This window comes from Cupressus sempervirens, chromosome 9 (genome assembly GCF_028749045.1).
Source record: "Cupressus sempervirens isolate cs-2001-9-10 chromosome 9, ASM2874904v1, whole genome shotgun sequence".
NCBI lineage: Eukaryota > Viridiplantae > Streptophyta > Pinopsida > Cupressales > Cupressaceae > Cupressus > Cupressus sempervirens.
In genome coordinates, this window is record NC_143126.1 from 85,880,388 (window position 1) to 85,907,891 (window position 27,504).

Sequence of the window (27,504 nt, forward strand, 5' to 3'; positions counted from 1 at the left end):
CACCCAATTTTTTCTGCTATCAATTCCACAATTCCTGATTAAGCTATAATTAAACAAGCCTTCAGCAACATTTTTATAACTTCATGTGAACTGTAAAAGCTGATATTGTGAAAGTTGTTGAAAACAAGAGGGCTTAGAGGAAAAACCTTAATCCTTGATTATTAATGTGTTAATTTTACCCATTTGCTCAACTTTATAGATCCTGTAACATCTCTAAATATCCATAATTTATGATGGAATCAAGCATATGCTAGGAAATATGAAAAACGTCATCCAAAATAAAGTGCAAGCTCCCCAATTGAAATTTTACAAAAATACAAAGAAATCATGAGAGTTGGAATGAAATGGCCACCCTATCTCCTTTTGTGTAATTTAAATCCCAAGTGATATGACACTAGGATACTTTAGATGGTAGTTGTAAAGACATGTTGTAGGGACAATGGACTGGCTGATGAATATAATGATATGTATGAGAGTATGTTTTCACTATCACAAAATATCAGATGCATTACAAAGGAGTTTAGAGAGTTTGCAATTAAAATAATAAACATACTTATAGGGAATATCGTATAATAGAGGATGTTTAAGTAAGATTCTGGAAGGCTTACATGAAAAATACAAGATTCAGGGATAATTTTTGAGTTATAGTTGAATGAGGCCTACTGTGAAAAACTAAAAAACTTCAAAATAGGTAAAAATGTTCATCACTTAAAAATATCTATGGTCCTATGAATTTATAACATTTTGATACTATGAGCTTCACCATTGTGAGCATCACCTAGATCTAATGAGTGCTGAGTGTTCCATTTATTCTCACGAGAGATGGATTCATGTGTGAATCACTACTCATGAGACATGGGTCAATGAGTTTGACTCAAAAACTACACAGTTAAATCCGGATAGCAATATCACAACTATCAATTTACTGTAGTTATTTATTTTGTAGGAACTTTCTAAAAGCCTTTTTTAATCTACATTGCCAATGAAAAGACAAATACACACCGCTAGCTTGATGAAACATGGTATTTAAGTTTTTAACGAATGTGAGTTTCTATCATACTTGTTGATACTAATGAGAAGTAATTAATGACAGGTTATGCGAAGTGGGATACCCAATTTCTGTGCTGTTGCTCTTGCCTTGCATGAGTTAGGGTATGGTTTTAATCCTTTTAATCTTCAAATGTTACATTTAGTTGGCAAATCATATTTTGGGCAATTCAAATGTTCTTATTTGTATGCACTTTATGTACTGGTTCAGACTTTTGCAACTTCTGTTACATATCTCTCAATTTACAGCAAGTTAGTGTGGTTGTGTGTTATATTATTTGTTTAAGGAAGGGAGCTTTCCCACACCTTCCTTTCTATAAATTAGGAACATTGTTTATGTTTCTGTGTTGGCAAGGATATGAGCCATCAATGTGAAATTAACTTCTTTTGTAAAATCTCTCTAATTAAGCACTTAGAAAAGTTTTTAATAATGGAAAAACTCTTATATTGAAGGCAGAATAGCTGTTACAATATAGAATCGTCCTTATTTCAGGGATTCATGCTAGCAATCGGGCAGAAAGAGCTGCTGGTACAGTACTGAGGTACATTATTGTCCATGGGCCATATCTTCCACACACTATTAATTGGGTTGAGTGGCCTCAGAACTATCCTTTCCACCATTAATAGCTTGCTGATAAGGTGGGCCCTAAAGAATGGTGGTCAGGAAATTCAAGTGGTTTGTCTTGGCTATCGCACAATTTGTGTCTACAAAAGGCTGTCTCTATGTGGAATGAAGTCGGTTGAGAGCATGATCATGAGATGGTTTCAAAGCAGTCACAACATGGCTGGGTGAAAATGTTGCAATTTGAGATGTATTTTTTGCAATAGTTTGCAGACTTGGAATTGGAGATACTTGGGAAACCCAAAATTATCAACTAAGCAAAAACTTGGCAAATGTTTGACAATAACCCAGCAACATATAAAGCACTAAAAGATAGGATGCCAATTCGGCTATGAAGGACCAGTTCTCCAGTATGACAAAGTTTTGAGAAGCAATTTAGGTTCGTTTGGGTTTATTAGGACAAAAACATGTAAAAAATATATATTTATACATATTTAATATTAATGAAGCCTATAAGCATGAGTTAAGATTAGAATATTACATGGTATCATCAAAGCAACTAAACACCATAAATTTGTAATCATAGAATCATGAATCATGATCAAACCATCATAGCATCATATTGACATATGCTCAAGTTCAACATTAAAGATTCAAAACATTTAAATATCAAGTGATAAATCATAACATCAAGTTCAATTGTCATTGTTTCAAGTTTAACTAATGGATTGAAAATTTATTAATATTCTTCTTCTTCATCATCGTCGTCGTCTTCTTCCTCTTCATACTTCTACATTGGCATCAATTGACTCACAAATAGAGCTATGGCCAATGGGATCAGCTGCACAAATAAAATTATTGGTGTCAAATTCATCAAGTGCAAGATGAGAAGTGGAAGCCAACATAAGCCTTTAGAATCTTCTTTTTAGGGTTGTGGATGTTATATAGAGCCTGATCAAACTTGCAAGTTAATTTTTCCCAACTTTTATCAGCACAATTTCCCCCCAAAATTCTCAATGTGTGTTTGGGGGCAACGCCACCAAGATGAGGTCAAGGGGCAATGCCCATTGTGCGCTCCCTATCACAATACAGGGTGGGGTCAAGGGGCAGTGCGCATGGAGCCAAAATCAACTTTTATTACAATACAAAGTCACTAGGAGTTACCTTTCTATTCGCTGACATATTATAACCCTAATACTGTGTCAAAAACTAATTAAATTTGCAAAAACCAAAACAACTTGGCTGCTACCTTTGACTATCCACAGGACCAAGTTCACTAGTGGTTCCATGTTTTCCACCATGGTCTTCCAGGGTCCAAGCTAGGTGTGGTTTGGTTCGAACAACCCCCCTATGGCCTAGACCTTGTCTAGACCCAAGACACTTCGAACCAAAACCATGGACCAATTCATGCTCATGGTTGCTCTGGGGACCCTTAGGGGTGAATTTTATATCCTATACCAAAATTTTTTTTTGTTAAAGAAACATTTTTTTTTTGTAAGATCCAATTACAAAATGCCTTCAATTAAAATTGACATATTGTTGATGCGAGTTTTGTGTCACTACATAACATATTAGTAATTGGATGCTTGATAGAGAATATCAAATACACAATTCCTCTCTTGAAAAGTTATCTCTCATGGGACATGAGTATAACTCCAATGTTCCTTACACCGTTGGATACTCGCTCAGTTTTATCAATGTGATTTGCTGGTAATCACGTAGGCGGCCTTACGTTTTCTTGTTTGAGAAAAATTTGGATCTTGGTGAGAAAATGGAGATGGTGGTTCGGTGTGAATGCTAGATGATGTTGATGGCGCGATGATGGCAATGTAGGGTGAATGGCGATGGAAGGTGAGAATGCCGATGTTTTGGTTTACTTCTCTAACTAACCTCTTCTAAGCATGAAATTTGGCTACTGAACTACTCCTACTCCTAAGAATGGGAGGTTAGCAGATGGACGGGGATCGAATCTAATGAAGGCTAACCAGCGGCCCTACCTCCATAGATGCAATGCTTCAAAGGAAAGTAAACTAGATCACCACACAAAGCCTCCCAACCAGCCGCTAGGATGCTAGTGGCCTAGTGTTGACCCCTATCAAACATCTACCAAAGCTACCATGCAACTATCCATTTTATTTTACTCTTACTCTAACAACTTGAAATGAAATTGCTTCAACTTGAAAAGAAAATTTAACTATGTGGAAGTAGAAAACATGCAATAACACCCAATGTTCTTAGTCAACATGCAATGAAAAAGAGAGCACTTTGGTATTATTTTCGCAACAATTTCTCCAACCCCCTCCCTTTACAAATGAGAGCCAATGGCCTTATATAGAGGTCTAAAATACAATGGACGGTAGAGATCAAAACAAGATCGACGATCCAGATTGGATCCAAAAACCCTAATTAGGGTTGCCACCCCATCGGCCAATGAGAAGATGCCACCTCATTAATGGACCAATGAAAAAAGTGCAAAAGTGGCAACCAATGAGAAGGCACCAAAATGGTGGCCAATCAGAAACAAACACTTGTCCTATTCTAGAAGAAAGAGAAAGTTGCCACTTGGGCTTACATAAGATGATCTTCTAATATAATTCTTCCTTTTTCTTTTGTTCTTTTAGCTAAGGCAATGAACTTAGCTAGCCTTTCGTTAACTTCTTCCATAGGAGGACAAGGTGTGTGCTTCGCTCGGAGTTCTGCTGACTTTGCCACGCTGTTTGCTGCTTGTAGTATCCTTTCGTGATCCTTCTCATATTCCTTTGCAAACCCAATAAAAGCATTGAGTGAGGAAAGGGTGTTCAGATGTTTCCTTTTGACGGCAGCCTTTCCTAACTCATCCAATCTTGATCCAAATCCTGTCTCACTGACATCCTCCTCTCTAATACCCTCAAAATCAAGCGCCAGCCCAACGTCGCTCATCATGGTCAAAATGGAAGTGTCGACGCTTGGGCCGTGTTGTGCAATCTCATCATGAATTTCTTCAAGTGTTCTGAATCTGGTAGTCAATGCGACATACCAAGATTCAACTATGCTCAATCCTCTCTCATCAACCAACCGGGCTCTTTCCAAATATGCCTCTGGTAGCCTAATGAACGCCTGCAGCCTAGGAATAACCAAATCCTTGATGGGAAGAAAATTCTTCCATTCCTCTTCAAATAATTTGAATTTGTTTCTAACAGTCACCAATGACTGGAATGTTGAGATGAAGGAGGGCAAGAAATTTCGCCTATCTTGGATTGTATCATAGATCCAACCCCTTACTTCATGTAACTGAGCTGATACCTCTTCTGAATTGCTCCCGCTGTCTTGAGGAAGGGCTGCCTGATGCAGCTGTTGGATTGGCTGGCAATCTCTCCAATATTTGTTTTCGGCCTCCAACTTTACTATCCTTTCATTTGCCTTCCTCAATCTTTCTCTGATTGATGCTATGCCTTCCTGAACCTCCTCACATTCCATATCATCTGTATTTCTTCCCAAATTATGTTCTACTATTTCGTACTCCTGGGCTGCAATCTCATCCGCTGCCTTATTGACTGTTGGTATAGCAATCTGAACCCTTCGGTGACCATCACTGTCGCTTCTGATTACCCTTGCCACCGTATTTGCCATCTGTTTTTGGTTTTTGCTATCATCCTTTTCTATTAGTCCTTGGATATCATCAACTGCGTGAGCCATTACCACCTCGCCTCTCGGCATAAGCATTTGCCTTAACCATAGTGGTGCAGTGCATCTCCCCAAATCCGGATTCGGTTCGACCAACAAAGCATCACCAACGGCCTTAGACGCCTGACTTAGCTCTTCAATATCAATCGGCCCATCTTCTTCTCTACTAGTTTCTGTCATATTTCCTTGCTGGTTCTTCGAGAGAGGGGAGTACTCCGTACTTTCACTGTAGCCACTTGATTCCGAATCAGAGCTCACCTCCACTGCGGCCCCTTTATCACTCGAATTGACCTCTTGGCTTCTAGCCTTAGTTATACTCTCCCTTAACGGCGCTGCCCGCTGTCTCTTGGCTGGAGGTTCTGAACGTTCTTGGCTTTTCTCTACCTCCAAAGCCCTCTTCTTGCTATTTCTAACTGTCTCTGATTGCCGGCCACTTCCTTCACCCTTCTGTCCGATTGATTCTACTAGACCTTCCTTCGGTTTCATCATCTCATAAGTAAGGAGAACCTTTTGTCTTTGTAGCTTTCTCAACTTGGCATTATACCACGACTCGGTATGCAAATCTACTGTCCTTGTGACTGCCTCCAAGGAAGGATCCTGATGATCGTCCCAATCCACTGGATTCAACTCTGTTCCAACTACTGTCTCATAGTCTTCTCTCAACACACTACGATCATCCTCCAATTGATCAGGAATATCAAGGCCTCTCCATCTGATATCTCTCATCATGTTCACCGACAATCTCGAGAAAGCTAGCTTTCTCACGTGAAAATCATCCTTTGCATTGGCCCAAAAGTCCTCTATAGTGGGAACATGCTTAAATTCGCTTTCATGAGATGCCTTGATAAGACCAACAGGGTCGAATCCTTGCCTTGCTCTGTACCATCCTAGATGATACCACTCCAATTCCTTTTCCGCAGCCCCAAAGGCGGCCCGATTTGGGCAACTATCATTGCCAATTATAATTGAGAAGGAAACGCCTGTTTTCCCCTCATTCCTCATTACTCTATCATAGTGCTCAAGCTGCCTAGCCAATTCCATCAAAACTACCTTGTCGGGCGGGTATCTTGGAAGCCTCTTGGGACAAACTGTACTTCCTGCCACTCTAATGTATGTGAATTGCGGGAATTGGATGAACCAACTCCCAAACTTCTTAATCCTTGCTTCTGCTTCCGATGGAAGTCTCTTAGCAGGCGCCCCTTGTAATACCCTTACTGTCTTCATGGCGAATGCATCGCAAAACATCTTGTAATCCTTGTTATTGTGCAAATGAAGCTGCGGATAGCATTCATGCACCAAATATTGCCCCGACCCATTACCAATCTCTCCTAAGGCCCTAAGTCCCGGACTCTCATACAATCTAGCAATTAAGTAAAAAAGATAGGATCCCATGTAGAATTGCCTTTGGTTTTGAACTGTTCTAAGTTGCAACTCTAAATTTTCACTTATGATCCTAGCCCAATCAAATTTTCCTTTTCCCTTTTCAATTTCATCAATGAAGAAGTACATCCAGTTTTCGAATTGCATAGCTTGAGCTAGGCCCATGATCCGGCTGAGAAGAACAATGAGATCGCCATATTCCGGCTTGAAATCTGCCACTGTAAGCCTTGTTGATTTGTTAACTCCTTTCCTTCCTTCGTGTATCCAATTCCGCTTTAGATGTGAGAAGTAGGCCTCTTGGTTACCTTGAAATGATTTGGCCGCCTGATCCACCATTACAACTGTCATGCCCTTGCTCTGGGGAATATTAAATGTCTCTTCAATTGCTTGTTCGCCAATGTTGGCCAACACTCTCTTCCCTTCGCCAAAAATGATGGATTTACTGTCTAGATCAAATCTGGATGCACACTCCATAATCAATTCCGGACAAGGCAAAGTAGGAGGAAAAGCTGCTGCATGTACAATTCCGCTCTTGTATATCCTCTTTGCCAAGGGGGATTGTCCTTCCTTTAGTCTGTCCCTCATCCGTATCATGTCCACTGTAGCGATATTAGTATCGGTTATTTTCTTCATTTTCGAGAAGAAGGAAGTTTTGGGTGTCATATCCTCTTTGTCTTTCTTAGCGTTTGCCCGCTTGGGATTCTTACTTGCACTATCATCCTCCATGCTCGTCGCCCTATTACGGGATGGTAGAGTGGTGGACCAAAAGGCAAGAAGAACCAAGTAGTGCAATTCTTAGAAAAGAGCGAAAGAATGGATGTCAGCTTAAGCACTCCTTGCAACTCTAGATGATGACTTTCACCTTAACTAATAATCTTACAGCAACTTTTCGGAACCCGGGATATGACATCAAAGAATTACAAATCCCTTTGCAAATTAGAAAACAAAGCCTCTAAGCTTATCCAACACTTGCCTTCTATGCAAAAATCAAACTTTCATATGTATCTCTTCTCCCAACAAAATTGCCCAAATCTGATATAAAAATTGCAGCCCCTCTAGAAAATCAGAATTTTGTCTTCCACAAATTTCGGCCCTCACAAAATTCGGCTCCCACAAAATTCGGCTAAGCATGAAAAAAAAATCTGCCCTTCCACAAAATTCGCCCAAGCAAAGGAGCAAAATCTGTAAAATCTGCCACCTAGGGCACAAATCGCAGCCCATAAAGTGGAGCAAAAATCCCCAAAAACGCAAAAATCTGGCCCTTAGACAAATCGCCCAACAATGGCAATGGAGAAATTGCCCAAAAATCGCCAAAAAACTGCCTTCCACCAATTTCGCCCAAGTCTGGAAATCTGCCCTTGCTTCAAATTCGCCCAAGCATGAGGAGCAAATGAATTGATGAAAATGAAATGGGAGGGGACTCCCTTTATAGCAGCTTTCACCTTCCTCCCAGGCTGGCCGACTTGGTCCTATAGAGGAAAAAAAAAAAACCAAAATTAAAGCTAAGTTAGTGGCCCACTTTAAATACTTTGCCAAAATTTTAATTTTCTAAAATGAAAACTGCACTTTTAATTTACTAATTAACCACAAATTGCAAAACGAAATTGAATGGTGCCTTGGGGATGCTAAAAATTTCTATTTAATGAGGGTTTGCTAATTAATACATCCTTGAAGTTGAATTTTGGCTAACCAAAAGCCATTTCTTAATATTAATTTACCAATTTCATTAAATACCAAAAGCTTTCAAGGCAAATTTAATCTATTAAAGCCAATTTTTGCAATTTTCCTCTAAATCGATTTTGCTAAATAATTAAAATTTTATGACAAAAAAATAAAATTGCCTCTAGAGTAAAAATCGATTTTGCAATTTAACTTCATCTTACAAAATTAAATTCTATTTCACCAAAAAAAAATAAGATTTTCCAAGAACCTAAGTCTAACGAAAAATTTCCTTATTTGAAAATCATTCAAATTTACAATAAATCCAAATTTTCAAAAGAAATCGTCTAAGTACAAAATTCACAATCTTATCCTGCCAAGTTCAAATCAATTTTGAACTTATTCGGCCTAAAGATAGAACTGATAGCTCTGGAAAATCAAGTTGAAACCGGGTGAAAAATACATCTAACCTTCTCCACTGGCCCTAAAGGCGATTAAAAAGGGGGTCCCCAAGAATTTGGGGCGATGTGTGAAAACCTCACAACACATATTTGATGAGAAAATGCATGATTTTATAGCAAGAACATGTGAGAAACACATTTTTAACATTGTTTAACCTATACTGGCATTTATACCCCTTTTTTTCCCACCTATAAAAGATGTGAGAATGAAACTTATGAAAAGTCATCTGGCAGAGGAAAGAGAGTACTCGGTAATGTGTAGAGTTTGCAAACTATGCTTTTTTACATTGGGAAGTGGCTTAACATGATGACTTTGGACCCTTGAGGGGTACATCACCATGTACATTTACAATCAAGAGAGTACACAACAATGGGCAAGAGCTTGTGTGAGCGAGTACGTCATGATTCACAACTAATATGATGACCTTGCAGAAAATTTATGGTTTGCTAACACTTTTGAGATGGGTATTTATGAGCCAAATATGGATCGATTCATCTCTTTCGATGACAACAACTAGAGGGAGGGTTGCAAAGACAATTATTTATGATGTTTTCAAAAGAGCTCTAATGAGATATCAAGGTAACTTCAAACTTCTATTTAAATATAAATTCTATCTTTTAATAGTGCTTCTTTTAAACTTCAATTCTTTGATTTCTTTCTACTTTTTTCATTTGTATTTTCTATTTCATTTTTTTTTTTGTAAATTTAGGAGCTTTTAGTTATGGTTTTATGCTTGTTGAATGAGGAGCAAACTCATTGGGATATCTGATAAGACAAGGAGGCCATTCAAAAATATAACTTGGGAAAGAAGAAAATTCAAACCTTTTTGGAGCATTACTATTAGTATGTGGAACAATCACCTATACCAAATCGTTCATGTCACAAACTACCACAACAGACCCATTTTTTTATTTTATTTATGGCACTTGAGGCCTGATGGAGTGATTATTGTGACACATTTTTAAATTGAATGGATGATGCGTGAGGAAGATGCCAAATATTTAATTATTGGAGAGTTGTAGAGATACAAGCATGCAAAGTGGAGGCTTTTCTTCTTACCACTACTATTAGAGGGGAAGAACTACTCAGTCACCAAGTAGAGAAAATAGTCTTATTCTTTACTTAATAATTTTAATATATAAACATAATAGTTGCTGACTTACAACGTGTAAATGTTGTCTTCTTGGCAATTACTTGGATGGAAGGTTGTGGCACAAAAACACCAAATCTTCAAAAGGTTTCTCTTTCATTATGCCTCAACCTTGTAGTGCATTTGGATTTAAGTTCATTTTATGTTCACTTACACAAATAAGCACAACAATTTGACACAAAACCTTTCTAGTGGTCATCTTTGTCCAATGCAACATTTCATTTCTCCAAAATAAGATGGAGGGCTTGGATAGTCATACAACAATTGACTTGAATCATTGACACAATATGACAATTTTATTATCTATGATGAGGACCCTATAATTATAAAAGAAAATATTACTAATTTTGAGAGTAGAGGAGGGAGAAAAAATATTAGAAGCAAGAGTTGATGGACTGGATGACATTATGGTAGAGGATGATGGTGTCTATGAGGAGTCATTACCTTTTGGTTTGAAAGTAGAGCAACAGGTGACTGTGAAGATGTCAACTACCACTAGGATGTACAACAAGTAGAGAAAACTACAAAAATGTTGAACTTAATGGAATGGTAGTATTCAATCATCATGTGGTATCATATTATTGGCTTCTTCATTTGCATCTTCATGCAATGTTGCACTCCTCTTATTAAAATCTAATTGAAAACACTTTCTGATTATTTTTACTAACTCATATTAATGTCTAGAAATTGTATTTTGCATAGTTAAAAAAAAGAGAGTAGGCAATACTTGACTGACACAAATTTAAAAAAGAATCGTACTCTACAAAAAATCCGGGAAAAACTCAACAATTATTGGACAAAGTTATCAAACATTGAAAAATACATGATTTAAATAAATATATTTTTTCGAAAACACACATTATTGATTTCGTTCACATATAATCAAAATTGAGTTTAATACATATCGCTAACTAAAAAAGAAGACTTTACATTCACTAAGCTTTGTGCTTGTAGATGCCATATTTTTTAAAGAAACTGACAAATGGAAATAGAGCCTAGCAAAGAACAAATCACAAGAAAATGAATTAATTATCTCTTATTTTTTCTCCTTGTGAATATGAATGTTGATTTATGTGTATTAAGGTGAGTGTTGATGAAACTAGTAGAGAAACTACATATTTACTAAGTTACCATGGTTTGTCCCTGGACCCCTTGGACCTGTAGAAGTTCGAACGAGTTCGAAGTTTGGGTCCGGTTTGGGCAAGGCTCCAACTTTAGCCTACTGGTTCAATCTTGATTGAACCAAGTTCAAACCCGGGCAAACTAGGCCCAAAAAATCGAACCATGTTTAAACCTAGTTTGAACCATGTGCTTTCTGGGCCTAGGAGATGACAATAAAGTGCTATTTTTGCAAAATTTAATAAGGTTTTAACGTCCGCAACCCTAAAAAGTTGTTATAAATGCTTTTGGTAGCCTCTCATTGTCATTATCATTGTCATTTTTCGAAGAATTTGATGCCAATACCATTGTTGTTGCTGCTGATCCCATTGGCCTTAGCTCTATTGCTGAGTCAGCTAATGCCAAAGAAGAAGAAGATTAAGAAGCAAAAGATGAAGAAGATGAATATGAAGAAGAAGATGAAGATTGAAGAACTTAGAGCATTAATAGATTTTTATTCCATTAGTTGAACACTGAATGTGAAACAAGGATACTTGAACTTGATGCTATGATATATTTTTAATGTTTTCAATCTTTGATGTTGAACAATATGATTATATGATTAGAAGTTTATGGTATTTTTTTTTTAAAAAATGTCTTTATGCTACTATGCTATGTTCTAATTTTAACTCATGCTTCTCTCTCTCTCTCTCTCTCTCTCTCTCTCTCTCTCTCTCTCTCTCTCTCTCTATATATATATATATATATATATATATATAATTTTTACATGTTTTTGTACTAATGAATCCAAACCCCTTTCCAAAATTTTGACGAACTTGCGACCGGTTCTCGAACTTCGAACCAAATCTGAACCGGTAACTTAGCATCTTTAATATGTATATTTATTAGTGTTTTGGGACTTTGTGAGTCCGAGCAGGACTTTGCAAGTTCGAGGTAGAGGCGGCCTTTCTGAGGCAAATGGCCATTGGACTCTAACTTGGCCTTGTCTTGGCAGAGTCCACATCGACTAGCGGAGTCTAGGGACTGCCAAGTCTCGAGCCCAGAACTCCCAAATTAAATTTAAAAAAAAATAAATAAATAAAAAAAAATCTTAATTTTACTTTTTAAAAAAAATTGAAAAAGATAGAGATTACTAGAAGTTGTTTTTTTTTCAGTGTATATTAATTCTGAAAATGATGTTGTGGTATGTCAGGAATTTATTACAGATTGAATCTTAAATCTTAAATCTTCAATTTTATATTATGTTATTTAGTTTTTTTCCTTCAGAAATTCGCTGTTATACTTATGTGATCTATGCAAAATTGTGTATGAGTGTTAAGTAGCTTCTATTTATCTCAATTATTGTGTATTTGATGTTAATTGACTAAATAATACATGAAAAAATCATTAAATCTTTAAAAATCTTTGAATTTCATGGTATTTTTGATTTTTTGAGTCCTTGCCGAGTCTTGGCCAAGTTCGGTTACCGAGTCCAAGTCCGAGTCTGAGTTGGATTTTGACTTTCCAAGTCAAAGGTGAGTTTGAGTCCTGTAACTATGATATTTATTCTTTAATATAACTTTGTTTTATTTATGTATTTATTTTTATTAAGAATGCGGCAATCTATATTATGGCAAAAATTAGTGACTCTAGCTAGTAGTAAACACTAAATCAAGGATTACAAGTCTAGTAGTAAATTTGGAAGCTCAAGGTGGGAAGCAAAGTCTAAGTAGTAGGAAAATAAAAATGGGAAAATTTCTTAAATTATTCCTTGAACTTGGAAAATATTTGGATCTTGTCGTAAAACCAGTTGTAGAAATTGAAAAGTTGATGCCTTTGAAATTGAATGTTGGATTAGTGTTAACATGCAACTCAAAAACTTTTTTCTGATTTTTTGACAAAAGTGCCACAACTCTTACCTAAAATTTGGCAATATTTTGTGTTTGCCAACAAGAATTCTTGGTAAGTACTTGCCAAGTTTTTAAACTATGATACTTTGCATGAAATTTATGTTTTGAACCTAAGATTCAAGATTTGCATTGCGTCCCTATACGCCCCAATGGGAGGGGGCTGGATGCCTTCGAATGCTCCTCGGGTGCACATTCACACCTTGTGGATATATCGAGATGTGCACTTAAGTGCATCCGTGGACACCCGCAAGGTGTGGATGTGCACCTGAGAGCATTCGAGCGTCTGCGTTAGTGTCCATAAAAAGTTATTTTTGACTAAAAATAAAACTTTTTAAGTTCCTTCTAAATAATTTTTTACCACAAAACCCTAAAACAGCCCAATAAGAGGTCATTCATTGTTAAAACATATCTTTTGTTTCCTATTTTTCTCTCTTCTTGTTTAGTCTCCATTTTGGCATTTCAAAGGACATAGTTATTTTCGAAGGGGACCATTCGTGGTGCACCAAATCACTTCCACAAAGGAGATCTAAGTATCTAAGGTAAGCATTTTTATTAATTGAGTTTTCTAATGAATTGTTTTAAAAGTTTATTATGAAAATTTTCAAGTTCTTTTCCATATTTGTTTAAAGTGATAAAATAAAATAGTCTAACTCTCCATTTTAATGTTTTTGTATCTTTATTTCACACTTGTGTGCTTGTATTTCTTAATTTTTTTCTAATTTGAATTCATGTTCCCTTATAATAGAAAGAAATCAGATTGCAATAATGACTAGTAGTGAAAGTTCAAAATAGCTGATATTCGCTCGTAGAACTTCATTTTATGGCTCTGCTGGTAAAGGGATGGGAATTTGTGAAGGCCCAAATAAGAATGGGTTGTCTCCCACACAAATAGTAGGATTTGCAAAAGAACAAGAAGAGGTTGATAAATTCGTTCTAAGATCAAAGATAAACCTTGTATATCAGAATAAGGAGAGTAATAACTTCTATCTCAAGGGGAACTATTCGGAGATGAACACCATCAACCAAGCTAAACAGAGCTAAAGGCCAAAGGATCCCAAGGCATGTTAACTAATTCTGATCAATCATATATGGAAGAACAATTCATGTATTGATTATAAACTTAAACTTCATGCCACTAGGAACTTAATATCACTCATAAGAAGATAATTATTTGAAGCATATACATTAAGCAAGACAATATAGATATCATATGGAACTTATCACGAAAAGATAAGCGTCATGAAATCAACAAAGAACTATGATGCAGGATCAATATTGGTTTTTGTGGACCCTATGTTTTGCAATCTTGGAGTTATGTTTGGGGCACATCAATGGACCATTTCCCATGTTTGCATAACATTTGTCTTGTTCGCGTTCGAGTTGGAGCTCTTTTGGTGGTTGGTGGTAGTGTGTTCTTCATTTCCAGGGAAGACCCTGGAGATTGTTCTTGTGATCTTTGATCGTTGGGGCTTAGCTTATGCGATCTTGGTTCTTTTTTGTTGGATGGCGTGTGGACCCATATTGGTGGTCGCATAGTTTTATTTTATCATATGAATTAGTTATGTTTGTACATCTGGGGCATGTCCTAAATGTTTATTTTATTTATTAGTTAGGCCGAATTGTGGTTTGCAATGTATACATATAGAGTCTTGTGATGTTTAGAGTCATAGGATATTAATAGGAAGTTAGGATGGAGTATCCTACGAGATGATAGCTTGGAGCTGGAAGTTCATATATGAGATTTGAGTTGTTTCTTTGTTTGTAATGGTCGTTACCAGGAATGTCTTATAGTGCGACATGTTGGATGTAAATCTTATGATTCTAATATACGAAGAGTGTTGCAGTTGATCTGAATCTTTGTGATATTGTTCACTTTCCATTGCGTGGTTATTAGATGGGGGCTAGGTCACCTTCATTGGGGGTACACCCGGCCTTGCACTGCCTCAAACAGTATCAGAGCGGATCTCAATCTTGTGATAGCTGTGTAGTGAATCAATCAACTGTGGAGCTCTAGATCTCTTTGTTGTGAGGTGACAAATCATGTTTTTGGCTCACAATTGTAGAGGACTCGTAGATGGATCATTTTAGTTGTGAAACCTTGATGTGAGAGATGAAGTTTTCCTTGGGTGAAGAAATGGCCGAATTGAGGCATGTTGCGAAGATGGACAGTAGATCACCAAGTATGAGGCAACTAGAGTCTCGCAATTAGATTGTTGATGTGAGGTGGTTGCACTTTGAGAAGAACTTGATGGATAAGTGTGATCAGTTTTGGAGGAAATTTAATAAGAGAATTGAAGAGATAAGTCAGTCTTGTTTGAGTTGGTATATATTGATTTGAAATAAAGTTATTTCGCTGAAGAATTATTCAGAAAAAACAATTTTCTGTTAAAGATGTGCATGATGACTTCACTGAGGTTAATGAGGTATGTGTTGATTTTGATAAGTGGATGGATGGATCTGTCTTGGAAATTACAGAGCATCTTATTGTGGACAGTGAGATTGCTGAGGTTTTCATTTATGTTTATGAGGATTTGCATGTTGTTGCTAATATGGATATGGATTTACATATTGTTACTGATACAGATCTGGATTTATATGTTGCTGTTGAAATAAGTGAGGATGTGCATGTTGTTGTTGATGCGGTTTTGGCTTTACATGTTGCTGATTTGGTTTTCTTGTGTGAAGATGTTACTATTGCTGATTATGATGATAAGTTGTAGAGATTATTTGTGAATCCTTATTTTGTTAACTATGTTCCTGTGAGTAAGCATGTTGATTGGTTAGTTGAGGCACATAAGATTTTGAGGATTGAATGGATTGAACAAATATTGTGGATATGCAGATTTATTATATTTGGGCAATTGGAAACCTTTGGTTAAGATAAAGTTGAGTTCAGATATTTCTTTTTGCACCAAAGTGGGGGAGACACTTTTCTATCTAGGGAGTTCGATGTAGTAGCATCAAGCTTGTTTTTTGTGGACCCTGTCTTCTGCGTTCTTGGAGTTGCATTTGGGCCGTATCAATAGACCATTTCTTATGTTCGCATAACATTTGGCTTGTTAGCGTTCAAGTTGGAGCTCTTTTTCGTGGTTGTTGGTAGCGTGTTCTTCATTTCCGGGGAAGACCTTGGAGTTTGTTCTGGTGATCTTCGATCATTGGGGCTTAGCTTATTCGATCTTGCTTCTTGTTTGTTGGATGGTGTGTGTACCCGTATTTGTGGTCGCTTAGTTTTATTTTATCATATAAGCTAGTTATGTTTGTATATTTGGAGCTTGTCCTAAATGTTTATTTCATTTATTTGTCAAGCCAACTTGTGGCTTGTGATGTATAAATATAGTCTTGTGATGTCTAGTCATAGGATGTTAATAGGAAGCTAAGATGGAGTATCCTGGCTAATAGCTTGGAGATGGAAGTTCGCATATGAGATTTGAGTTGTTTCTTTGTTTGTAATGGTCAAAATTGGGAAGGCCCTACAACTCGACATGTTGGATGTAAATCTTATGATACTAATATACGAAGAATGTTGCAATTGATTTGAATCTCAGTGATATTGTTCATGTAATAACCCCAACTGGTTATAACTTTGTGAAACACCAAATCCTTCTCAAATTCAGTTGTTTGACATTTTGTTAAACACTTTGCAAGCAAGCTCTGATACCAATGTAATATCCCTTGCCCAAACTGACTGATTTTAGCTCAAGGAATATTTTCAAACACTTGTATGCTGCCTTTCTCTTTTCTGATTTTTTTGTGTTTCAGATTGTTTGATATAGTTTGAATGATACTAAGAAATTCAAAATGTTCGTAAATGTTATTAAAATACCTCTTACAATGAACTAACATGGAAGTGCAGTACTTTTTAGTAATTTCAATGTATATACATGGAAACTAGATATGGAATGCATACCTACAACCGACATTTTGACAAACAATTGACATACAACTATTATGCTGATCATATATGCTATTAGATGGACATTTCGTCAAGCAAATGATATGCAATATATATCTCCTTTATTGAATTCATTCCCATGTACAATGTTGCAATGAATTTGCCAAGACAAATGGGCTTGCAATAATGACTACAACAATGCCAAATCTGATTCTGAGTTATCACTTGCAACAACAAAATTATATGCCTAAGATTACAATGCTAACTACTAATCAGGGTAACGTGACTCGCGGCGAGTCACGTGAGTTGCGCGAGCCGCGCTGACCTCGCCGAGTCACAATGACTCGTGACCCGCGAGCGACGAGTCACGGGGAGTGAATCGCGTGATTCATGTGACCCGACTGAGCTTGACTCGACCACGGTAGGCAAAATTTCGGCCATTAAATATATAATTTTTAAAAACTTTTTTTAATGTTTTTTTTTTACATATCCCACTTATATTACCCTAAAAGGGCTCCTATAACAGTCTATAGTGAAAAGAAGAAAGAGAGAGAGAGGTAGAAGAGAAATAGAGTTTTCTTGTTTTGCAACCAGTTGAAAGGAGGAGGAGAAAAGCTTGCATTTGTGACATTGGAGCTTGCATTTAGATCATCAAGAAGTTTATAGGAGCTCTTCTCAACACTTCCCAAAGCATTTGAAAGAGGTAAGACTTGATTGTTTAGATTTTGATGATTTTTTTGTCTATGCTTATGGGTTTTTTGCATGAATTTTTTTTGTTTGTTTATGAGTTTTTTATAACTTTAGATCTTCATAAAATGCAATGCTGAAATGGTAATATTTGGTCTAAAATGTCTTATTGCAGCAACCTTTACCTTTTTCCTTAATTAAATCATAATGGCTTCAGCAGGTAAAAACCCCAAGCTCTCTAAAGGCAACAAAAAAGATGAGTGTTGGAAGTTCACCATAGAATTTTCGGGTAGAAAGAGAACTCAAACAAAATGCCTATTTTGCAAAACCATTAATAGTGGGGGATAAATAGATTAAAATACCATATCGCTGGCTTACATGGTCATGATATTGAGCCTTGTGGAGCTGCAACTATTGAGGCTCAACGTTTTTGTTATGTAGCCTTGGAAAAATATGAACAAGAAAAAGAATTAAAAAAAAAATAATTAGAAGAGTTAGCTTTGATTGGTTCTAGTTCCCTTCCACGCTCATTTGCAAATGTTTCTGAGTCAGTAGGCTGTGTTGGAGAAGGTTCTTCCCGTCCCCCCTATCGTCCTAGTGCTTCTGTTGCTCGTGCTTCTTCTACATCTATTCCTTGCACTTCTAGTGATGCTACTCCTGCTGCCCCTTCTAGTAGTGCTACTCTTCTTCATCTTAGAGTCAGAAAATCTAGTAAGTTGGACAACTTTTTTGTACCGCGTATCACTCTTGGTGCACAACCCTCACTTGAGAGCATGGGCTGGAATAGGGAGATACATGAAGCTGGAGTAAGAGCAATTAGCAAGTTTTGGTTTTTCTGCTACATTCCATTTATAGCAGCCAGGTACTTCAAGTTTTCAACTTCATTTATATTTGATTGTTTTACGTTTTAAGTTTTAAAATTTATATTCAATTTTATACTTTTAACTTGATGTTTGAAAATTTGAAATATGCTAATTAAAATGTTTTTATAAATGTAATAGGACTCCTTATTGGCAGGGGATGATTGATGCAGTTTCCATCTATGGTGCAGGGTTCAAAGCCCCCACTGAAGATGAGTTGAGTGGCCCCCTCTTGCTAGATATGGTTGAGGAGATGAAACTTGAGTTGGAGGACCACAAAAAGATTTGGAGCCAAAAGGGGTGTACCATCATGACAGATGAATGGACAGATAGGAGGTCCAGAACCCTCCTAAATTTTCTTGTTTCTAGCGGAGGTAATTCATCATGCTCTACTTCTTGAAGTCTAAAATTTAATGTATACTATTATTGAATAATGAATTTTTTTTTTTATTGAGTATTGATTCTTGAATGATAATTATTTTGTTTAATTTTCACTTTCAGGATCCACCATTTTTTGAGGTCCATAGATGCTTCCTCATGTGTGAAAAATGCAAAATTCTTATGTGAGATTATTGAGGTCATAAGGGAGGTAGAGGAAGACAATGTTGTCCAAGTGGTGACAGATAATGCAGCTAATTACGTTGCTGCAGGTAAAATTTTAACTTCTAACTTTCTAAGTTCTATTTCTAAAAAAATTGTTTTAGTTTTTCATTAAATTTTGAAAATTAAAAGTTTTTTAATACATCAAAATTTTTCATTGTTTACTAACTAATTTAAAATTGCTGCAGGAAAACTATTGATGGAGACACACCCAAAAATCTTTTGAACTCCATGTGCGGCCCATTGCATCGACCTCATGTTAGAGGATATTGACAAGCTTGTATGGGTGAAATCATGTGTTACCAAGGCCAAAAATCTTTGTAAGTTCATCTATAATCATGCCTTGGTCCTCAACACTATGAGGAAATACACGAAGGGAAAGGAGTTGGCTCGTCCTGGTATGACAAGATTTGCCTCAAATTTTGTCACACTAAAATCCTTGTTGAGTTCAAGGTTAGAGTTGAGGTGCATGTTTGTTGGTCCTGAATGGAGTCCCTCCTCCTTTGCAAGTAGCCCTGCAGGGATAGATGCAACAAAATGCATTTATGATGATGATGATGATTTTTGGGAGCCATGTTCGAAGATTGTGGATTTAATTTAAAATTTAAATTTTAAATTTTAAAAGCTTAAGTCTTAAAATTTTATAAATTAATTTATCTCATACATATTTTTATTTTATTTTCATTGTGCAACTTTGCAAAGTTTCATCATTCACTAAATTGTTTTGTAGATCATCGAGCCCCTTGTAGCCCTCCTACGAGTTGCTGATGGCGAGAAGCCCTCTATAGGCTACATTTATGAGGGCATAGATAGGGTCAAGGAGACTATTAAGGCCAAATATGTAGGAGTTGAGGAAAACTATGGCCCTATTTGGGACATAATTGATAGGAGATGGCAAAATCAGCTTCATAAGCCCATCCACGCATCAGCCTATTACCTCAATCCGACATACTGTTTCCTTGATGATTTCAAGGCAAATGAGGAGGTTCTTAGTGGCCTATACATAGTGGTATCGAAGATGTCCCCTAATCCCACAAATATATTGCTTGAGATGGATGCTTATAATAATGCATCAGGGCCCATTTTTTCAAGTCAAATTTGCAAAGAAGGTCGTACAAAATTGCAGCCAGGTAAAGATTGTAGCTTAAGCCTTATACAATCTAGTTTCTAAATTTCTAGCTTTAAACTTAAAGTTCAAATTTTGAAATGAGACTAATATTTTTTTGTTTTCCTTTTTTCAAAATTCAGATAGATGGTGGCAAATGTTTGGGCCTTCAACCAAAAACCTTCAGCAAATCGCCATCTGCATTTTGAGCCAGCCAAGTAGCGCTTCTGGATGTGAGCGCAATTGGAGCATGTTCGTGCACACCCACTCGAAGAGGCCTAACAGGTTGTCTGTGCAGAAAATGAATAGTCTAGTCTTTGTGCACTGCAACTTGCGCATTAGGATCAGGGAGATTTTGGATAGTGGCACCTCTCCGATTACTCTAGAGGAGGTTGATCCAAAGTCTGATTGGATCACTGAGGCTACTGATCTTGTCTTTGATGATGAGGACCTACAGTGGCTTGACCAGGCAGATAGAGAGGGCCAGGCTGAGGCTGTGGCTATGGCAGCAGAGGGCCAGAGAGCTCTAGTTGTTCCTAGTGGCACCTCACAGACATTGGCAGAGCCAGAGGCAGAGAGTACAGTTGATCCTAGAGGCACCTCATGAGTTGATGCTATGGCTACTGAGACATCTAGGACCTACCTTAGACGCCTTACTAAGAGGCATTTTGTAGATTATACTGAGCCTGAGCCTGAGGTTGAGGCTGAGGTTGGGGATGAGGATGAGGATGACGATGATGATGAGGATGATGATGAGGATGAGCTTGAGGATGAGGCTGATGATGACTCCGACTAGGAGCCATAGCTGTAGACTTATAGTCTTGTTTTAACTTTTTGTTTAACAGTTTAACAGTAATTTAATATATGATCAACAGTTGGAACATTTGAATTTGATGATGACTATTGAATCTTGATGTGTTGGATTTCATAATGCATAAATGATAATACATATACATTTTGATGGTTTGCATGGATTTATCTTAGTTTGACTTTAATTACTAGTAATATAGTATTTACTTTTAGCAATTTACCTTTGTAAGTTTGTAACTTTGTAGTATTGTACATATGTAATCGATGTTTGACTTTTAAGTTTTAAGTTTTTAAGTATGTGGCATGTGCATTATGATCAAATTATCTTCTATTTAATGATGTTATTGTGTCTTTACGCTTTATTCAATAATGGGTGCATGGAATGTTCTTTAAATCCTAAAAAATCTCAAAATTTCGAGGTTTTTTCACTTTGCCGAGTCACCGCCGAGCCGGGTCACGAGTCAAGTTACCCTTGCTGAGTCCGAGCCGAGTCCGAGTCTCGTTACACTGCTACTAATAGTTGCAAGAGGAACATGATAATAGTGATGTCCAATGGATGGAGATGAAAGTTGCAATCGGAATCAAGCATAAATATTGTAGTGTGGGTACTGTAGCGTGGCACTGTTCACACGTACTATAGCAACAAGGGAAAAACGATTCCTAATGGCTGCCAAAGATGAATCTTCAGGTTTGCACTTGATAGTCTTTCAATATTCTTCAAACCCTTCGGTTATTCCTTAACTTTAAGCACAAATAGAACTCCATAATGAAGCTCTCTTGAATGCCAAATTCAATGGATATTTCACCACCTCAAATGGTTGTATTAGTGAACAGATTGTCCTTTCAACTATTTAACAAATTCACTCTATGCCCAAGGTACGAAAAACACAAAATGTTCACAATAGTTGAGAAAATCTCATGTTATTTGATTTTCTCTCTGTATTTTGAAGGTACAGCGTCCTTATAAAATTTGTAATGAATTCAAAATTTATCTTTGCGCTTTTACCAGAAAGCGCGTAAGGATCTCTCACTTCTCGGTAGTGAGGTAGGAATCAATTCAAACAACAAATAAACATTCATTGAACCATACTTCTACAAGATATCTATTTCAAGGGAATGAATAACACCATAAACTGATATCAATCATTCAAGCACCTTAATTGAAATGAATGTACAGTAAGAACAAAAATCAAATATCTTGAACCAATAAACTAGAGGTCACAAAGTAACAGTGATCTAAATGCTTCAAACACCAAGTTTCCAAGCTGAATTCAAGACGATATATATATATGTGTGTGTGTGTGTGTGTGTGTTAAACCTTCTTCATGCACATAGTCGTTCAAAAAGAAAAACATCCATACACTATCTTTCGATTACTGTTTTAAAAGTATCTACTTATTAGAGTTTTTAACTATCTATTTCTAACCTTAACCAGTTCAATGCCCCAGTATTTATAGTTTTTCCATACAAATCCGAAAGGCCTCCATCAAAACCTAGCCATTTCCATTAAAACAAGAAACAGTTATGAACAAGAAAGCAGTTATAAAACAGGTGTCAAAATGTAACTAAAACGACTATCTTGTTTAAGCCTCGCTGCTAGTCTTCTCTTCCTCGCCCACGATTTGACGCACCAGCTTCCAGCTCCTGAAAGTGTTCATGAACTCCTGCATTGTGTGGGAATGTGGATTCTTTAGACTCAACAACCTAGCTCGACACGCGTCCTTTTGCCATTTGAACTCCTTTATCTTCAGGTTCTGACGTGTCATGAGGTTCTTGTTGAGACATAACATCGATTCAATAATCGCCAGCGCAATGAAGTCATTGGCGCTCGGCGATTCATTATCTCTAATCTGCTCAATAGCTTCATTGAAGCTCTTGGTCAATGTCTCTGAATCCATATTCCCGTCGTCGAACTGTTGAATCTCTGTAGGATTTACTATCTTCATATCTTTAAGGAGTTCTTCCTACATTCCAGTAATTTTGTTCTCGATGCTTTGCACTTCTTTAATTGCCTCCTTATAGACTGACTTCTTCCAACCCATGTTGTTTTTCATGATGAACAACATGCAAGAATCTACATTCTTCATTGGATTCTCATTCAGGAACTTAAGCATCCCAAATTTCTCAACCTCAGTTACTTGAAATACAACTGCTTGACACTGGTTTTGCTCTGTTTCCCATCCTAGAATTAATGTTTGTATTTCTCCCAACAACGATTCCCCTTCAGCATATAAATTAGTGAATTCCAGAATAAACTTGTTACCTTCTTTAATGATGGCATTCACCCAATCTTTCATAGCATCTGCTAGCAACTTCCCCCTTTGCATTTGCTTCACCAACTATTGGCTTCTTGCTGAATTCAGGTCAAAGGTTTGAGGGGCTTGAACAATTGGCAATGCACCAAGATTCAACAAGGAATTGATATATGCGGCCATAGTCATCATCATGCCTTTAAGTTCCTTTTTCTCTTTGCTATCCTTCTCAGATTGAGTTAGCATGTGGTTAGCAGAGAATTTGAAAAAGTGATTACTAGTGCTTCTATTAATGGTCCCTAAATCAATCGAGGTAACTTTGAAACCTTCATCATCAATATCTCCGGACTCTGTTTTCTATTTGTATGTGGCTATTTCAGCAATGATCTTCCCAGTGATTGGGTCCTTGGTTAGATGGGCATCCATTTTCAACTTCTTGACCTTTGAACCCCGTGCAATATATTTAGTCACAATGTCCTTCATAGGTGATGTAATCGGTTGCAGGCTTCTTTTCTTGTTGATTGTATTGGCTAACCAAGCAGGGATAGCTAGATCTACAGAAATTGCTTGAGGATCTCCAGTGGGAGTCATAAACCTTGATTGATCCACCTTAGGAGCCTCAATGAACTGTACATCACCATTAGTGCCATCCGAGAAATTGAGACCATCAGTTGAATCTTGCCCTTGGGTTGTCATCTTTCCTTTTTGAACTTTGTGTTGCTTAAGGGCCTCAGATTTAGCTTGAGACTTGGTCCTAGGAGCCGTGTTTTGTATATGGATGGGTGCCCTCCTTTGTTTACCTTGAGCCAACTCACCTCACCACCCGCAATAGGGGACGAAAGTGGGACGTCAAAAGATGATGGTTCAGAAAAGGAAACCACCCCTGAAGAGGGTTCATTGACAACTTTCTTGTTCTGCTTCTTTAGCCAGTTGTCTCTGTAAGTAAATATAAATCTAGCTCTTAGATTTATGTCCTCTTCTTCGTCCTAGTTCCAATCCACTACCAGTGACTTTGATTCATGAGATTCTTCCCAGCCTGGTTCAACCACATCTGAGCCATCCTCAATCACCCCTTCTGTTTTGAACTTCAACTTCAGGGAATCGATTTGCTGTAATGTTAGCCTTGAATGGTCTCTTCTCAAAACCTCCTCATCTTTACAATCTTGCCATAGGTCTTCCAACTGTGGAGTTGCTGATGGGTGACCTACAAGACCAAGAATCTGAATTGCATATCCTTTACTATCAAAATTTCTTCTACTATGATAAGAACCAAATTTGAATCCAAGAAAATTGCTTCCAATAACAAAATCGTTAATCATACTATTACAGACCAGAGAACCCAACTTAATTGGGAAAGTTGTCTCCCAATCCTCTTGTGGTAAATTATCCTTAACAACAGAGAATAGTTGCTTGCAAATCTCAGCTAACACAAAGCAATCCAAAGCATATTGTGGAAGTTTTACAGGTTCTTCGAATTTGCCTATTCTCAAGTAAGTGAACTTGGGAAACTCTATAAAATAACTTCCGTATTGTTGAATCAACCTTTGAGCTTCGACAGACAACCTAGGCATTGGTGCTTTCTTCAAGGCTGTATGCATATTTTCAATTAACACATCATGAACCTTCCTAAAGTTCTCCAACACTTTATCTTTTTGCAGCAAAGGGCAATATTGGTACACCGTTATTTCTTCATTCCAGACTCTGTGAGGAATTGGGGTAAGGTCACAAACACAGGCAATACAATAAGTCAAGTAGGAAGCCATATAGAAATTTTCCCTAGACATTTTTGGCATGCTTAAGTTGTGTCCTTAGTGAACTAGCGATAATCTCTGCCCAGTCCATCCATTGTTCTCCCTTCAAGATGATTTCTATCTATCTGTACATCCATTCCTCAAAGAGAAAAACATCAGCAGAACCTTTGACTCTATGCAATAACGCTACAAGGTCGTGAATATGAGGTTTAAGGTGATCTTTAGTGATAACTTTGGCTAACCTAGAACCTCCACCATACATGGTCTCAGTCCATTTCCTAGCCAGGGCATTGCGGAATTGGTTTGGAGTTTCTTGATATTCAGCCTGGGCTGGAATAGGGGAGAATGCGACAAAAGTGCCCTCTAGCAGTTGCAATATGGAGGCAATAGTTTCTCTCGAAATTGAGATCACTGTTTCACCATCTTTGCTTACAATACATTTGCTCCTAACATCATAATGGTCAGTACACATTTGGAGCAACTCAGGACTCAGAAGAGATGGGGGAAAAGCCGTAGCTTCGATCAGTGCACTAGTTAGAACTTCCATGAACCCTTTCGATTTATCAGCATACTAAAGGAAATTTGATTGCAAATTCTCCAACTTAACACCCTCTAGGTTTGTATCACTTATGACAGGCTTTTTACATTCCAGACTTGAAACATTGCCAAAGAAATGTAAAAAAAACTTCATCCTTAATCAAAATAGCAAGGCTTCAAACTGATTTTCTTGGAGAACACAGATATTGCAGAACAAAAACAAGAAATTCTATGTTTCTCACCTGTGATTTGCCGAAAAACAACGATTTTCCCTTCCTTAATGGTTTCTTCTCCAAACTTTCAACTCTTCGCACGATAAACAAAAAAAAGAAAGCCGAGCTCATTTTAAGAAGGAAAAACACTTACGTGTGGAAGTACAGGCTCATTATAAGGCATTAATGACAGATCACTCCTTGTTAAAGTTCACACGTTCGAAAGCCTTGTGATATAACGATTTCATTTAATAATTCCCCTTTTCGGCAAAATCAATAATGATTAGCTTTATTGCAACATCCAATCCCTTTTCCGGCTGAAGATTTTCCACCTTTCCACATAATGATGATTTTTGCATTGGGAATAGAAACGTCCTTTAAATCATCATTCTTTGACATAGCCATCAATGCCTTGCGAAATGACGATGCATCATACACCATAATCCAATTTCACCAAGACGCCTTTGCCGTTGAACGACTTTGAACGACTTTGAACCAAAGTTCAAAGTGGTTCAAAGTGATTCAGAAGAACACCCTGCCGGATTGGCGTACATCTCCTACAAGAAAACTCATTAGTGTAAAACCTTTGGTTGAACTACTTTGAACTACTTTGAACCGGAGTTCAAAGTGGTTCAAAAGAAGAAACCATGACACAGAGTGTTAGGGACTTTGGTCAACAGTTCGAGAGATGGTGAACACGCAAGGTGACAAAGGGAAACGCTTTAAGAGCTGGGTGAGCAAACATTTAATTGAAGGGTTTTAAACATGGTGACTCATTAGACAACTAACAGGTTGCAACATTGAAGAATTGACGCTCTCCAATGACTAGCTAAAATCAGAAACCTTTAGTTTCTTCTCCCAAGTTCATATCAAATGCAATTGACAATAATAGGATGCTTAATAATGAAGGTCTCGCCTCTATTTATTCTTTTCCTTTACCCTTCTAGAAGGAAATAAAATATTATTTAATTGCACTCTCTAGAAGCTTCCCCCTTTCCAATACAATAATTAGTTGTGCTTCTAGAAAATTAAATTAAATAAATATAAAGTGACCTTTAGATTTATTTATTTGTTGACTTTAATTTAATTTATTTCTCCACTTAGCTTTAGAAGAATGTAAAGCTAAGAACTACATTGAGGGTCTAAAAGATGGGGAACATTACAGTCTAGCCTCCTTGAAATTGCTTGTCCTCAAGCAATCCAGCAATACAATGAACTCTAACCTCCACTTGGATCCCAAATGAAGTAGTATGTGACATCTCTGTGGACACTAAACCAACTGTAAACCAGCATCATCAGGACTAACTGCATGTCCTGTAGCCTAGCAACCAAAACTTGTGCTGATGATGTAGAAGTCAGAATGTCACCAGAAGGAAACTCCATAGAAGATCTATGAAACCTTGTCTTCCCTGTATCCACCCACATAATATATATTAGATTGGAATCTTGATCATTATTAACATGCATTGAAAAAGATGTAGCAATAGGCGAACCATATGCACTCATGCCAACTGTATCAACAATAGGTGCAGCTACATCAAAATATATGGACACGGGAACAACAGTAACTGCCGCAACAAAAAACTGAACCAAATCTGCAACTGATGAAAACTCATAATCATCAACATGTGTGCCATCATCAACAACTTCATGCATACTGCTAAACTCCTCATTGGATGGTTCAATTGACACAAAAGTGGCTGCTGATATGACAGTATCCTTGCATGCTCCTACTCCCACTATTGCTGCATCACCATCAAATACATGATCCGGGGAGCTCATGCCAACAAATGCATCATCTGACTTAACCGGACATGAATTCTCTTCACCTTCCACATCCATTGTGCCCAACTCATGTAGTATCTCA

The 27,504-nt window shown here is 37.2% G+C and overlaps 1 protein-coding gene across 2 annotated transcripts in view; it reads left to right on the plus strand.

Moving 5' to 3' along the window:
- LOC149537737 (nicotinate phosphoribosyltransferase 1-like) overlaps window positions 1-27,504 on the plus strand; it is a 312,565-nt gene that overhangs the window by 210,020 nt on the left and 75,041 nt on the right. For both annotated transcript variants that reach the window (XM_089799111.1, XM_089799112.1), the window contains exon 10: window positions 1,094-1,152. In XM_089799111.1, coding sequence (XP_089655237.1) covers window positions 1,094-1,152 — 59 coding nt within the window. The remainder of the gene's footprint in view (window positions 1-1,093; window positions 1,153-27,504) is intronic.